The 12,943-nt window shown below is 39.6% G+C and overlaps 1 protein-coding gene across 1 annotated transcript in view; it reads right to left on the bottom strand.

Annotated features, from left to right (window-relative positions):
* Window positions 1-2,686: 2,686 nt before the first annotated feature.
* CTHRC1 (collagen triple helix repeat containing 1) overlaps window positions 2,687-12,943 on the bottom strand; it is a 22,255-nt gene continuing 11,998 nt past the window's right edge. Inside the window, exon 4 of the mRNA XM_008578048.1 lies at window positions 2,687-3,241. Within this exon, the coding sequence (XP_008576270.1) occupies window positions 3,099-3,241 (143 nt within the window). The 3' untranslated portion in view covers window positions 2,687-3,098. The remainder of the gene's footprint in view (window positions 3,242-12,943) is intronic.

The raw sequence follows: 12,943 nt of genomic DNA, 5'->3' as shown, positions 1-12,943 counted from the left end.
TTTGGCAGCTGGCCAGTGTGGAGATCTGTCATTCCTTTTTATGGCTAAATATTGTATTGTATTCATACACCACATTTTATTTACCCATTTTTTCAGTTGATGGACATTTGGGTTGTTTTGACCTTTTGGTTATTGTGTATGGTGCTGCTATGAACATTCATGTTCCAGTTTTCATTTGCACACTTGCTTTCAGTTCTTTTGGATATATTACATCTAGGAGTAGAAATGCTGGGTCCAATGCTGGGTATAACAAGAGGAACACCAGACTGTTTTCCATTGCGGTTGCACAACTTTATATTCCCACTAGCAATGTGTCAGAGTTCCGTTTTCTCCACATTCTTTCCAACCCTTATTTTTCATTTTTTAAAATTATCGCTATCCTAGTGGTTGGAAAGTTTTATGGTTTTAACTTGTATTTCCCTAATGACTAATGATGGTGAGCATCTTTTATGTTTTTGTGGGCTATTTGTACATCTTCTTTGAGACATTTCTTTTGCCTGTTTTTTGATTAGGTGGTTTCTCTTTGTTGTTATCTCAACAGCCTGTTAATCCAGGCTTCCTTCACCCTTTGCAACTCTAATATTTTTTTCCCTCAGCTGTCAGAATGAGTTTTTGTTATGATCTTCTACCCCAAACTGTCAATAGCTCTCCACTGCTCCACAAATAACCCTGGTACTCATGACCTCCACAGTATTTTGAAACCTTCTTTATCAGCTTTATCTCTTATTATTCCTATACACATGCCTTAAGGTCAACCCACCCATTCTCTGAACATGATTTCTTTCCTACCCAAGTCTTAACTAATGTTCTGGTCACCATCCAAGTGTTCTTAATCCCTATGCCCATCTGTCAAAATTTTTACCCATCTTGGTTAACTTCTATCTATCTTCAATATTATTTTACCTAGACACCTCCCACTTCCCATTTCCAGATTATTTTGAAGCAAATTCCAGACATCATATCACTTTATCTTAAATATTTCAGAATCCTTAAAAGACAAGCATTATTTTAAAATAACTACAATACCATTATCATACCTAAGTAATAATTATATAACATCATCAAATATCCAGTCAATGTTCAAATGTCCTCAACCATCTCAAGGAAGTTTTTTGTTTTGTATTTATAGTTTGCTTGAATAAGTGTCCAAATAAAGACCAAACATTGCAATCGGTTGATATGATCATAAGTCTTTTAATTCATAAGTTTTTTCTCTTTCTCTTTTCTTGCAATTTATTTGTTGATGAAACCAAATTGTCTTTCAAGTTTCCCAGAGTCTGGGTTTTGCTGATTATATCCCTGTGGTGTCAATGAACATGTTCTTCTATCCCCTGTATTTCCTACAAATTAATGAATAGATCTAAAGGCTAAATCAGATACAGGTTTGATTGCTTCCTGGCAAAACTACTTTTTGGGTGGTGTTATGTACTGTCATTAGGAAGCACATAGTCTGGTCTGTCTTTTGGGAATGTTATCAGTTATTGATGAATATTGTTAGATCCCTTAATTCATGAGGGGTTGAAAACAGTGATATTCTAATTCTATTTCTAATTTTTAATTATAAATAATTAAAATTTTTTCTTTTTATGTCCTGAATATACTGGTTATATTCTATCACTCTTTCTTCATTTGTTAGCTTTTCCAATATACCATATTACTATAAGATATATAGTACTGTGTGTATATATAATTTATAAAGAGAAATTTCCCTTCATCAACAATTTGACTACCCAGAGGTACAGTTCATATAGAGAAAGCAGAATAAATGCTAGGTCCTCTCTATTTATCAATTTTTAAATTAACAAGTTCGTTTGCTGGCACCCTGTAAGTTGACCAATGAATTTTAATATATTATGAACTCATGCATTTAAACACATTTGATGTATTTCAAACTATTGCAGTTATCTTTATTGATGCTTAAATCATATCATCTTTGCCAGTGGGAAACAATCCAAGTTGGCTCTTCGATCCTTTTGAGCTGTCTGTCATAGCTACTTGTTTTCCAGTATGGCAAGATGTTACAGGCTCATATTGTACATTTCTTGCCCCAGAGCTGAAATCGCCCAATTTCTTCAAGGATCTATAGTTCCTTTTTGTAGTAAATATTATGTAGAGACCACAATCTGGGCATCACTAACTGGATTGGTCATTGTTCCTAGGCCTTTTCAGTGAATAAAGCCAGGAGGTTTTGTTGTTATTTTGTAGTTTTATTTAAGATAAAATACTTTGTCAGCTTATACTGATACTTCCAATTAAAGCCAGAATTCACTTAACTTTATCAGTTTTATACCTATACTTCCTTCATGAATTCTTCCTAATGACCTCAGCCAGAAGCGATCGCTCTTCTTTTGAATTACATCCTCCTCCTTAACACTTTCATGGCAATCAACATATTAATCTTTGATTCATTGTTATTTTTGTATATGTCTGATTCTCTCCACCAAATGGTAAGCAATTTGAGGCCACAGTCCACATTTTTTCACTTTGTTAAATAAAGATAAAATTCCAAAAGTGCTCGTGTATTTCCTGACACATAAACACCCTTTTCTCTATATACCCTTCAAAATATAAATCCATATAATATTTGTACTAAAAATTAATAAATGATTATTAAATGAACAAAGATAAAACTCAACTTTTCAGATATAAAGTACTAGAAACTCCAATTTTAGTGGCAGTTATTTTAAAGATATTAAAGTTGTTTGAAATAAATTTTATTTAACAGATATAAAACAATTCTGAACATTTACAACTTGTACAAAGACTGGTAAGTTTATATTTTTTAAGTGCTGTACTAAAAGAATAGAAAAAGCTGAAGACCTCAATGACATTCCAAATTATAGGTTTGGAATATTATAGGAAATGGGAGTATGAAGAAAGTATTCTAATAAACTAAAACATCCTCAAAACATTTTTGACTGAAGTAAAATGAATAATACTAGATTTGAAAGCAGTGTGAAATCACACTTTGGTCTGTAAACATGTTTAGCTTTGTTTTTCATTCAGATGTATACATAAAAATTATTTTTAAAAGCTCATTTAAATGAACGATTCAAAGGTATAATAAAAAAAGAGGTAGGGAATGAAAATTAAAGGATTTATTTTGGCAGTTCTTCAATAATGATGCGAGACACTGAATTCCATCCAGTGGAAGCATCTCCTTTTGGGTAATCCGAACAAGTACCAACCCAGATAGCAACATCCACTAATCCAGCACCAATTCCTTCACAAAGTCCTTCCACTGCAAAACAAAAATGGAAGTTACATCTTTCTTTAGAACAAAAAGCACAACCCTTTAGCTAAATCTTATTACTCTGGAAAGCTAGATTATAATCCTCTTTAATGTAAAGCTAATTAATTCTAATACTTGTAAGAGTTTCATAACAAAGTTCTCTTTTCATTAGTTGGTATGTAAATATTTTTAAAAGATGTATACATAATCATTCTATGATATAAGTTGAACAGGCAGTTTTCTTATAGATTTCAACCATAAAACCAGAATTTATTTAGTTACAGAGAGAGCCTAAAATAAAAAAGCAATTTATTTGACTAAACAAAGGAAGCCTACATTCTTAAAAGCCAAGACTTTGATTTGATATGCAAGTCTTTTTTTAAGAAAACCCTTTCCAACACTTATCTGTACACTTGATGCTGTTCAAGTGGAAAAAAAGGACTTTTATAATATTAAAAATAATTCTAGCATAATCATTAAACCAGTCCTTCAACCTGAGAATCCCGTTTTACACAGAATTTCCTCATAGTAAAAGAACAGTCCTCTGACCCCTTTTCCTCTGTGTTCTTATGATTTATTATTATGCATTTTTTTACATGTCCTCTGGACTTTCACATACTAACATACAATTTGCATTTCATCTAACCAAGGGCCTTCTACATGAAAAAAAAAAAAATTTCCCCCAGTGGTCATTTTAACAAGCAAAAAGACATGGTACCTTTGATATATATGTAAAGGGTGAAAAGGAATTGTAGGTTGGCAGATTCTTTAAGAAAATTAATCCTGACATATTAGTAGTGTGGTGGATAACCTCGTGTGACTGATTAGGTTTCCTATTTGGTTGAGGTTAGTGCATTCCAGCTGAGCCCCAGGGATATAGGCCTGAAGCAATCTGCTTCCATTAGCTATTGCATCAGTAAATCTAGGGCAAGTCCCTCAGAATCCAGAACTAGGCAGTGGGTTCACAATCCCATTTAATCTGGTATTCTCAATACTATGCCAGGTGAAAATGCCCAGAAATACTCATGTTTTCACAAAGAGTTGAAATCCACAGCATAGAAATTTGTTCCTTGCAACCTACAGGCTCAGGACATCATACAAGCTTAAGTCTAGCATCACCAGTCACTTCATGGTCTTTAACAAATGAATAATGTTTGTTGAATGAATGAACTTAAAATTTTTGCTGTGAAAATATAGTATTGCAACTTATTAAGCACCTTAAATATATTAGATTGGCAGTTCTCAACATATTTTCTTTTTAGACCCAAGTAACAGATGACATTCAAAGGTCTGTTAACCTCCCATGGGTGTAGTGCCAAGGCTTTAAGTCATCCTCTAATGTGCTAACTATAAGTGATCCCCTTTTCTTTCTCTCAAGAAAGGTATCTGTGCAAGGGAAAGTGATTTTATTATAGAGGTGACCTTTAGTTCACATTAGTAAAAAAACTGTTATTAATAACAACTTACTTGTGACACTCCACCCAAGAGACCACACCAAACAAGTTTCCACACCATGACTGGGAAATGCTATGTTAAATAAATTGTAAAATACATGCAAGCATAGGTCATAGTTCCTGGGCCTAACATGCATGCTAAAGATAATATCATAGAAAATAAGTTGCTTGCATCAACTGCTGCGTAAATATGTCACTTCCTAATCAAATTTTATGTTTTATACCTAGATTTTCCTTATTTTTGAAGCTGCTCCTCAGATGGGAAGCCCTCCTTCCTTTCCAGCATATATATCTAAGGACTTAGGGAAAAGGCTTTTTAATCTTATCAAAAAGAGAGGTGGGGAGTCAAGACAGCAGGTTCTGGTTTCTGCTCTCCTGAACGTTCTACTATTGTGGGTGAGATGCTGTATTTCCCTGGGCCTTCTTGATATGCAAAGAGAGGGGCTTAAAATATCTTCTTTATAATTTGAGCATACTATAGAGACTTGAGGAAAAATGTGGAAGGGATGCCCTAGATTTCTTAGGAATAAATGTGCTAAATTAGTTTTGGGGTTCAGTACCTGACTTGGATCCCCAAAAAATTCTGAAATAAGATTTCTTCTAGTTAGCAATGGCAGAGGGAGGTGGGGTGGGAATCTTTTCTCTTCCCTGAGCCATTTTTTAGTTCATGATTAGTGAGAAAAATCTTTGAAAAATTAGGGAAATGGACCATGCAACGAGGAGCCAAGGTGAGCACTACTCTTTGCGCCACTGCCCCAACCCACACCCAAGCCCTGGAAAGGCCAGTCCACCATGCAACCAGGGGCTGAGGTGAGCACTGTCCCATGCACCACTGCCCTGGACCCACACCCAAGCCCCAGAGAGGCCTGCCCATCGGGCAACCAGGAGCTGAAGTGAGTGCAATCCTGAATGCCACCATGGGCCCAGACATAAGCCCTGGAAAGGCCTACCCATGGCCCAATCAGAGTCAAGGTGGTCTACCACAGCCACTGCCACACCTACTGCCACCACAAGGACGAATCATCACCATGGTGGCAGCCATGGCCACCCTACAGGCAGTCCACACACTCGACTGCACTGATACAAGAAGAGTCACCCGTAGAATCTATAAATAGAGGAGGAAGTCTTCTCCTACCAGATGACCAAACATCAATGAAAAAAAACTAGAACTACAGATAAACAAGAAAATATGACACCACAAAAGGAAAATAGTAATTCTCAAGTACCAGACACCATCAAGCAGGAAAACCTTGAAATATCTGAAAAGGAATTCCTAGCAATGATCTTAAGAAAACTCAAAGAAAAGACAAGACTCAATTAGAGAACACAATGAAACAAGAAAAAATATCCACGATATGAAGGATACAAAGAAATTAATACCTTAAAAAATAATGTAGCAGAACTTCTAAAACTGAAGGATTCACTCAATGAAATAAAGACCACAACAGGGAAAAGAGCTTGAGCAGCAGGCTAGAGCAGGCAGAAGAAAGAATTTCAGATCTTGAAGACAGTCTTTTTGAAATAAGCCAGGAAGACAAAAAAAAAAAAAAGGAATTTTAAAGAATGACAAAAGTCTAAAGGAGCTAGCAGACAACTTCAAGTGCAAAAACATTCTAATCATGGGTATTCCAGAAGTGGGGGAGGAGAAAGGAAAAGGCATTGGAAACCTATTCAAGAAAATAATAACAGAAAACTTCCCAGGTATAGGGAGAGACATAGACCTTCAGATACAGGAAGCCCAAAGATCCCCAAATAGATTCAATCCAAAAAAGATCCTCTCCAAGACACATTATAGTCAAACTGGCAAAGTTCAAAGACAAAGAGAGAATTCTAAAAGCAGCAAGAGAAAAGCATCAGGTCATCTATAAGGGAGCCCCCATCAGACTAACAGCAGACTTCTCAACTGAAACATTAAAGGCCAGAAAAAAATGGGTTGGCATATTCAAAATATTAAAAGAAAAAAATTGCCAGCCAAGAACACTATACCCAGCAATGTTAGCCTTCATAAATGAGGGAGAAATAGTGTATTTTCCAGACAAACAAAAATAGTGGGAGTTCACCACCACACAACCAGCCCTGCAAGAAATTCTCAAAGGAGTACAGCATCTGGAATGTGAAAACAATAATCACTATTATAGATACACAAGAAAAAGCAAAACCCACCATAAAACAAAAATGCAAAAGAGAGAAGGAAGCTAAATCATGCCACCTCAAAAATCCAACCAACACTGAAGATGAAAAATAAAAAGGGAAGAATGGAACAAAAGAAATTTAAAACATCTAAACAAAAAGCAATAAAGTGACAAGAGCAAAGCAATACCCGTCAGTAACAGTCCTAAACGTAAATCGATTAAACTCCCCATTCAAAAGACACAGACTAATTGATTGGATTAAAAAAGCTAGACCCAACTATTTGCCATCTTCAAGAGACTCACCTCATCTCTAAAGACTCACACAGACTGAGTGAAGGGATGGAAAAAGATAAACCATGCAAATGGAAACCAAAAATGAGCAGGAGTAGCTATTCTTATATCAGATAAAATAGACTTTAAACCAAAAACCATTAAAAGAAACAAAGAAGGCCATTATTTAATGATAAAGGGATCTATCCAGTTAGAAGACATAACAATCATAAACATGTATGCACCCAATACTGGAGCACCCAGATATGTAAAGCAAACACTCTTAGACCTAAAAAAGAAATTGACACTAATATGAGAATAGTGGGTGACCTGAACACCCCTCTCTCAGCATTGGACAGATCTTCCAGGCATCAAATCAACAAAGAAACACATGATTTAAACTACACCTTAGACCAATTGGAACTGGCAGATATCTACAGAACATTTCATCCAACAATTACAGGATATACATTCTTCTCATCAGCACATGGAACATTCTCCAGGACAGACCACATGTTAGGTTACAAATCAAGTCTCAGCTTCTGGTCAAGATGGTGGAATAGATGGTCCCCAGTGTCACTCTCTCCCACAAATCAATGAATTTACAACTATAAAAATGTAACATCAGCCAAGCTGGGGCTGTTAGAGCTCAGGGGAAGAGGAGGAGAGACCTATGGAACTCATGAAGGTGGGAGAAACCACAATGAGAGAAAGAAAAAACTGCTCTCAGCGTTTTGGGCTGTGGACACTTTAATGCTGGAGCGTGTGGAGCAGGAGCCGGCAAAAGCCACAGCCGTGCCCTTTAGATGAAGTTACTTGGAGGTGGATGGGGAGAAGAGGACTTTGGTGACCCCAGGACAGCAAGACCACTAACAGGGTTCCTGTGGACCCATGCAGGAGCAAGGAGCCAGAACAGCTGAAAAAGGGGAGCCATTCAGAAGCCAGTGAGTCATCGGAAGGGACCAGCGCAGGGCCCGTCCCATAGGAATTGTTTGGAGCACGGGCAGTGGGGGAGACAGACTTACCGGGAGAAAACTGGGACACAGCAAGGACAGCTGATCCGCCCCCCAATCAGCACAGGACCACTCAGAGGAGACTCGTTGGAAATGCAGAATTGCATAGGGTGCGATTTGATGAAAAATCTCAGGCCCAGATCAGAGCTTCTACACAACCTGGGTGCAACGAGTACCTGGAGAGCCAGAAGTACCTATAAGGTCAACCATTAAACCCTGAGTTGCACAAAAGCCTTCCCTAGGGAAACAGTAGCAAAGCAGCCATTTATTAAACCACACAGCTCAAGTACTGGTTCCCACAGGAAGTTCCTCCATGTTAGAAGTAAGCATAGGACAAAAAGTTGATTCCAGCCTAGGCACGCCAGCAATGCCTTGGGGCCCAACCACAGGGCATGAGGTATGGAGTCAGGGGCAGGACCCCTGCCCACAACCACTCACATGACCAGCACCTTGGGGCCCTGCCCAGGAACCTGAGGATTAGAGCCAGGACCAGACCCCACTCCCACATCCAGGCACATCACCAATGCCTCAGGTCCCACCCGGAGACCCGGAGCTAGCAGCTGGGGACCGGACCCCCCCTTCCCAGACACAGGCACACCATAACAGCAACTCAGGGCCACACCCAGGGGCCTGAGACATGGAGAAGGGAGCCAGACCACCCTCCCACAACCAGGCACACCGTGCCAGCACCCCAGGGCCTGCCTGGGGCATGGAGAAAGGGACCAAATCCCCTCCCACAACCAGACACACTGTGCCAGCACCTTGGGGCCTGCCCAGGGACCCAGGGCTTGGAGAAGGGGACAGTACCCCCCTTCTGCAACCAGGCACATCTTGCCAGTGCCTTGGGGCCTTCCCAGAGACCTAGGGTATGGAGGGGGGGATCGGAACCCCCTTCCCACAACTAGGCTTACCGTGCCAGTGCCTCAGGGCCTTCCCAGGGACCTACCTGGGACATGGAGAAGGGGACCAGACCCCCCTCCCGCATCCAGGCACACCTTGCCAGCGCCTTGGGGCCCATCTGGGGACCCGGGGCATGGAGAAGGGGACCAGACACCCTTCCTGCAACCAGGAACACCACACCAGCACCTCAGGGCCCACCCACCCGGGATATGGAGCCAGGGACCAAACCCTCCTTCCCACAACCAGGCTCACTGTGCCAGTGCCTCAGCACCTGCCCAGGGACCAGGGGCATGGAGAAGGGGACTGTACTCCCCTGCTGCAACTAGGCACACCTCGCCAGTGCCTTGGGGCCTGCCCAGGGTCCCAGGATATGGAGCTGGGGACCGGACCCCCCTTCCCACAACCAGGCTCACTGTGCCAAGGCGTGAGGGCCTGCCTAGGAACCCAGGGCATGGAGAAGGGGACTGGACTCCCCTCCGGCAACCAGACATACCTCGCTAGCACCTCGGGGCCCACCTGGGGACCCAGGGTACGGGGAGGGGACCAGACCCCCCTCCCGCAACCAAGCATACTCCACCAGCACCTCAGGGCCCACCCAGGGACCTAGGGCATGGAAAAGGAGACCGGATCCCCCTCCTGCACCTAGGCACACCTCGCCAGTGCCTCAGGGCCTGCCCGGGGAGCCAGGCATGAGGAAAGGGACCAGTCTCCCCTCCCACAACCAGGCTCACCTCGCCAATGCCTCAGGGCCTGCCTGGGGACTCGGGGTATGAAGCCGGGAATCGGACACTCTCCACAACCAGACACACTATCAGCACCAAGGAGCATGCCAAAATCATCTCCTCCATGTGGGTGGCCCACCATAGCCACCACGATATCCATGGCTGCTGTGAAGGCAGCTAGACACCACAACCATCATGCAGATGGTCCACCAGCCACTGGAATTCATTGACACAAGGAGAGTAACCAGCAGAGACCAAAGAAAAGAAGAGGATGTCCCTCTCCACAAAGCCCATTCCAGAGAGACAGAAGAAGCATCTGCTCTATGATAATACTGGGGGACCTGAACACACCTCTTAGCATTGACACAAGAAGAGTCACCAGCAGAGATAAAGAAAGGAGGAGGATGTCTCTCCCCACAGAGCCCATTTCATAGTGACAGAAGAGGCATGTGCTCTATGATTGCACTGGGGGGCCTGATCGTGCCTCTCAGCATTGGACAGATCATTTGGGCAGCAAATCAACAGAGGAACCACTATTCTTTCAGAGGGAGAGAAGAAATCTAGGGTAATTAGAGGGGGGAGGGAAAAGGGGATGAGGAGGGATTGGACAAGAATAATTACAATTTGTAACAATATATATGCTAGTGATATTGATTTGATCAACATATGTCAACATTGAATCCCAAAAATATGTATAATCAATTTTGATTCAATAAAAATTAAAGAAAGAAAGAAATCAAGTCTCAGCAAATTTTAAAAAATTGAAATCACTCCAAGTGTCTTTTCACACCACAATGGATTAAAACTAGAAATCAATAACAAGTGAAACTCTGGAAACTATACAAGTGCATGGAAACTAAACAACAGGCTCCTGAATGACCTTTGAGTCCAAGAAGAAATTAAACAGGAAATCAAAAAATTACTTGAAACTAACAAAAATAAAGATACATCATACCAAAACCTGTGGGATACTGCAAAAGCAGTACTAAGAGAGAAGTTTACTGCAATAAATGCTTACATGAAAAGAACAGAAAAGCTTCAAATAAATGCCCTAATGCTACACTTCGAAGAACTAGAACAACAATCCACTCCTAAAAGCAGTCAACAGAAAGAAATAATTAAGATCAGAGTAGAACTAAAGGAAATAGAGACCCAAAAAACAATACAAAAGATCAATGAAACAAAAAGTTGTGTTTTTTTGAGAACATAAATAAAATAGACAAACCATTAGCTAGGCTAACAAAAAAAAAAAAAAAAAAAAAAAAAAAAAAAAGTAGAGAAGACCCAAATAACAAAAATCATAATTGAAAAGGGAGACATTACAACTGATACCAAAGAAATATGAAGAATCATGAGAGATTATTATAAATAACTGTACACCAACAAATATGAAAACATGGAAGAAATGGATAAATTTCTGGACACATACAAACTACCATGACTGAACAAAGAAAAAATAGAAAACCTGAACAGACCAATAACAAGCAATGAGACTGAAGCAGAAATCAGCAATCTTCCAACAAAGAAAAGCCCAGGACCAGATCACTTTACAGCTGGATTCTATCAAACCTTCAAAGAGGAAGTAATACCAATTTTCTTCAAACTACTCTAAAAAATTGAAACAGAAGCCATTCTCCCAAACTCATTCTATGAGGCCAGCATCACCCTGATACCAAAACCAGACAAAGATACAACAACAACAAAAAATTACAGGCCAGTATCCTGGATAAACATAGATGCAAAAATCCTCAACAAAATATTAGCCATCAGATTACAGCAACACATCAAAGAAATCATACACCCTGATCAAGAGGGATTCATCCCAGGGATGCAAGGATGGTTCAACATACACAAGTCAATAAATGTGATACACAACTTCAACAAAAGCAAGGACAAAAACCGTATGATTATCTCAATAGATGCAGAAAAAACATCTGACAAAATTCAACATCCCATCATGATAAAGACTCTCAGCAAATTAGGTGTAGAAGGAAATTATGTCAACACAATAAAAGCCCTATATGACAAACCAATCACCAATATCATCCTGAAGAACAGGAACAAGACAAGGATGGACACTCTCACCATGCTTATTTATCACAGTACTGGAAACACAAGCCAGAGCAATCAGGCAAGAGAAAGAAATAAAGGGCATCCAGATGGGAAAGGACAAAGTCAAACTGTCCCTGTTTGCAGATGACATGATCGTATATGTAGAAAAACAAAGACTTTACCAAAAAATTCTTAGAGGTGATCAACAATTTCAGTAATGTTCAAGGATACAAAATCAAAATCTAAAAATCAGTAGCATTTTTACACTTCAATAACAAAGTAGCAGAAAAAGAAATCAAGAAAGAAAGACCATTTACAATAGTCACCCAAAAAATAAAATACCAAGGAATCAATTTAACTAAGGAGGTGAAAGATCTGTAGAGTAGGAATGACAAAACACTACTGAAAGAAATTAAAGAGAACACAAAAAGGTGGAAAGACATACCGTGCTCTTGGACTGGAAGAATTAACATTGTGAAAATGTCCATTCTACCCAAAGCAATCTACAGACTCAATGCAATCCTCATCAAAATACCAATGAAATTCTTCACAGAAATCAAAATAGAAATAAAAAAAATCCTAATATTCATATGGAACAACAAAAGACCCCAAATAGCCAAAGCAATCCTGACCAAAAATAATAAAGCAGGAGTCATAACATTTCCCAACTTCAAATTATATTACAAAATTGACAAACCATTAGCATGGCTAACAAAAAAAAAGAAGAGAGAAGATTCAAATAACAAAAATTAGAAATGAAAAAGGTGATATTACAACTGATTCATCTAAAATACAAGGAATCATTCGAGACTACTATAAACAACTATACACCAACAAATTTGAAAATCTGGAGGAAATGGATAAATTTCTGGACACACACAAGCTCCCAAAACTGAACCATGAAGACGTAGAAAATTTGAACAGACCGATAACAATAAAGGAGATTGAAGCTGTTATCAGAAGGCTCCCAACAAAGAAAAGCCCAGGACCAGATGGATTCACAGCAGAATTTTACCAAACATTCAAAGAAGAATTGACACCAATTCTTTACAAACTATTCCAAAAGATTGAAACAGAAGCAAAGCTTCCAAACACATTCTCCCATAGAACAAGAAGCCCTTGAAATGAATGACTGGGAATTTCGAGTGTTAATCCTAAAGAGACTGAA

This window comes from Galeopterus variegatus, unplaced genomic scaffold, assembly GCF_000696425.1.
Source record: "Galeopterus variegatus unplaced genomic scaffold, G_variegatus-3.0.2 Scaffold1624, whole genome shotgun sequence".
Taxonomy (NCBI): Eukaryota; Metazoa; Chordata; class Mammalia; order Dermoptera; family Cynocephalidae; genus Galeopterus; species Galeopterus variegatus.
This window is presented reverse-complemented; position numbering and strand designations above follow the sequence as displayed.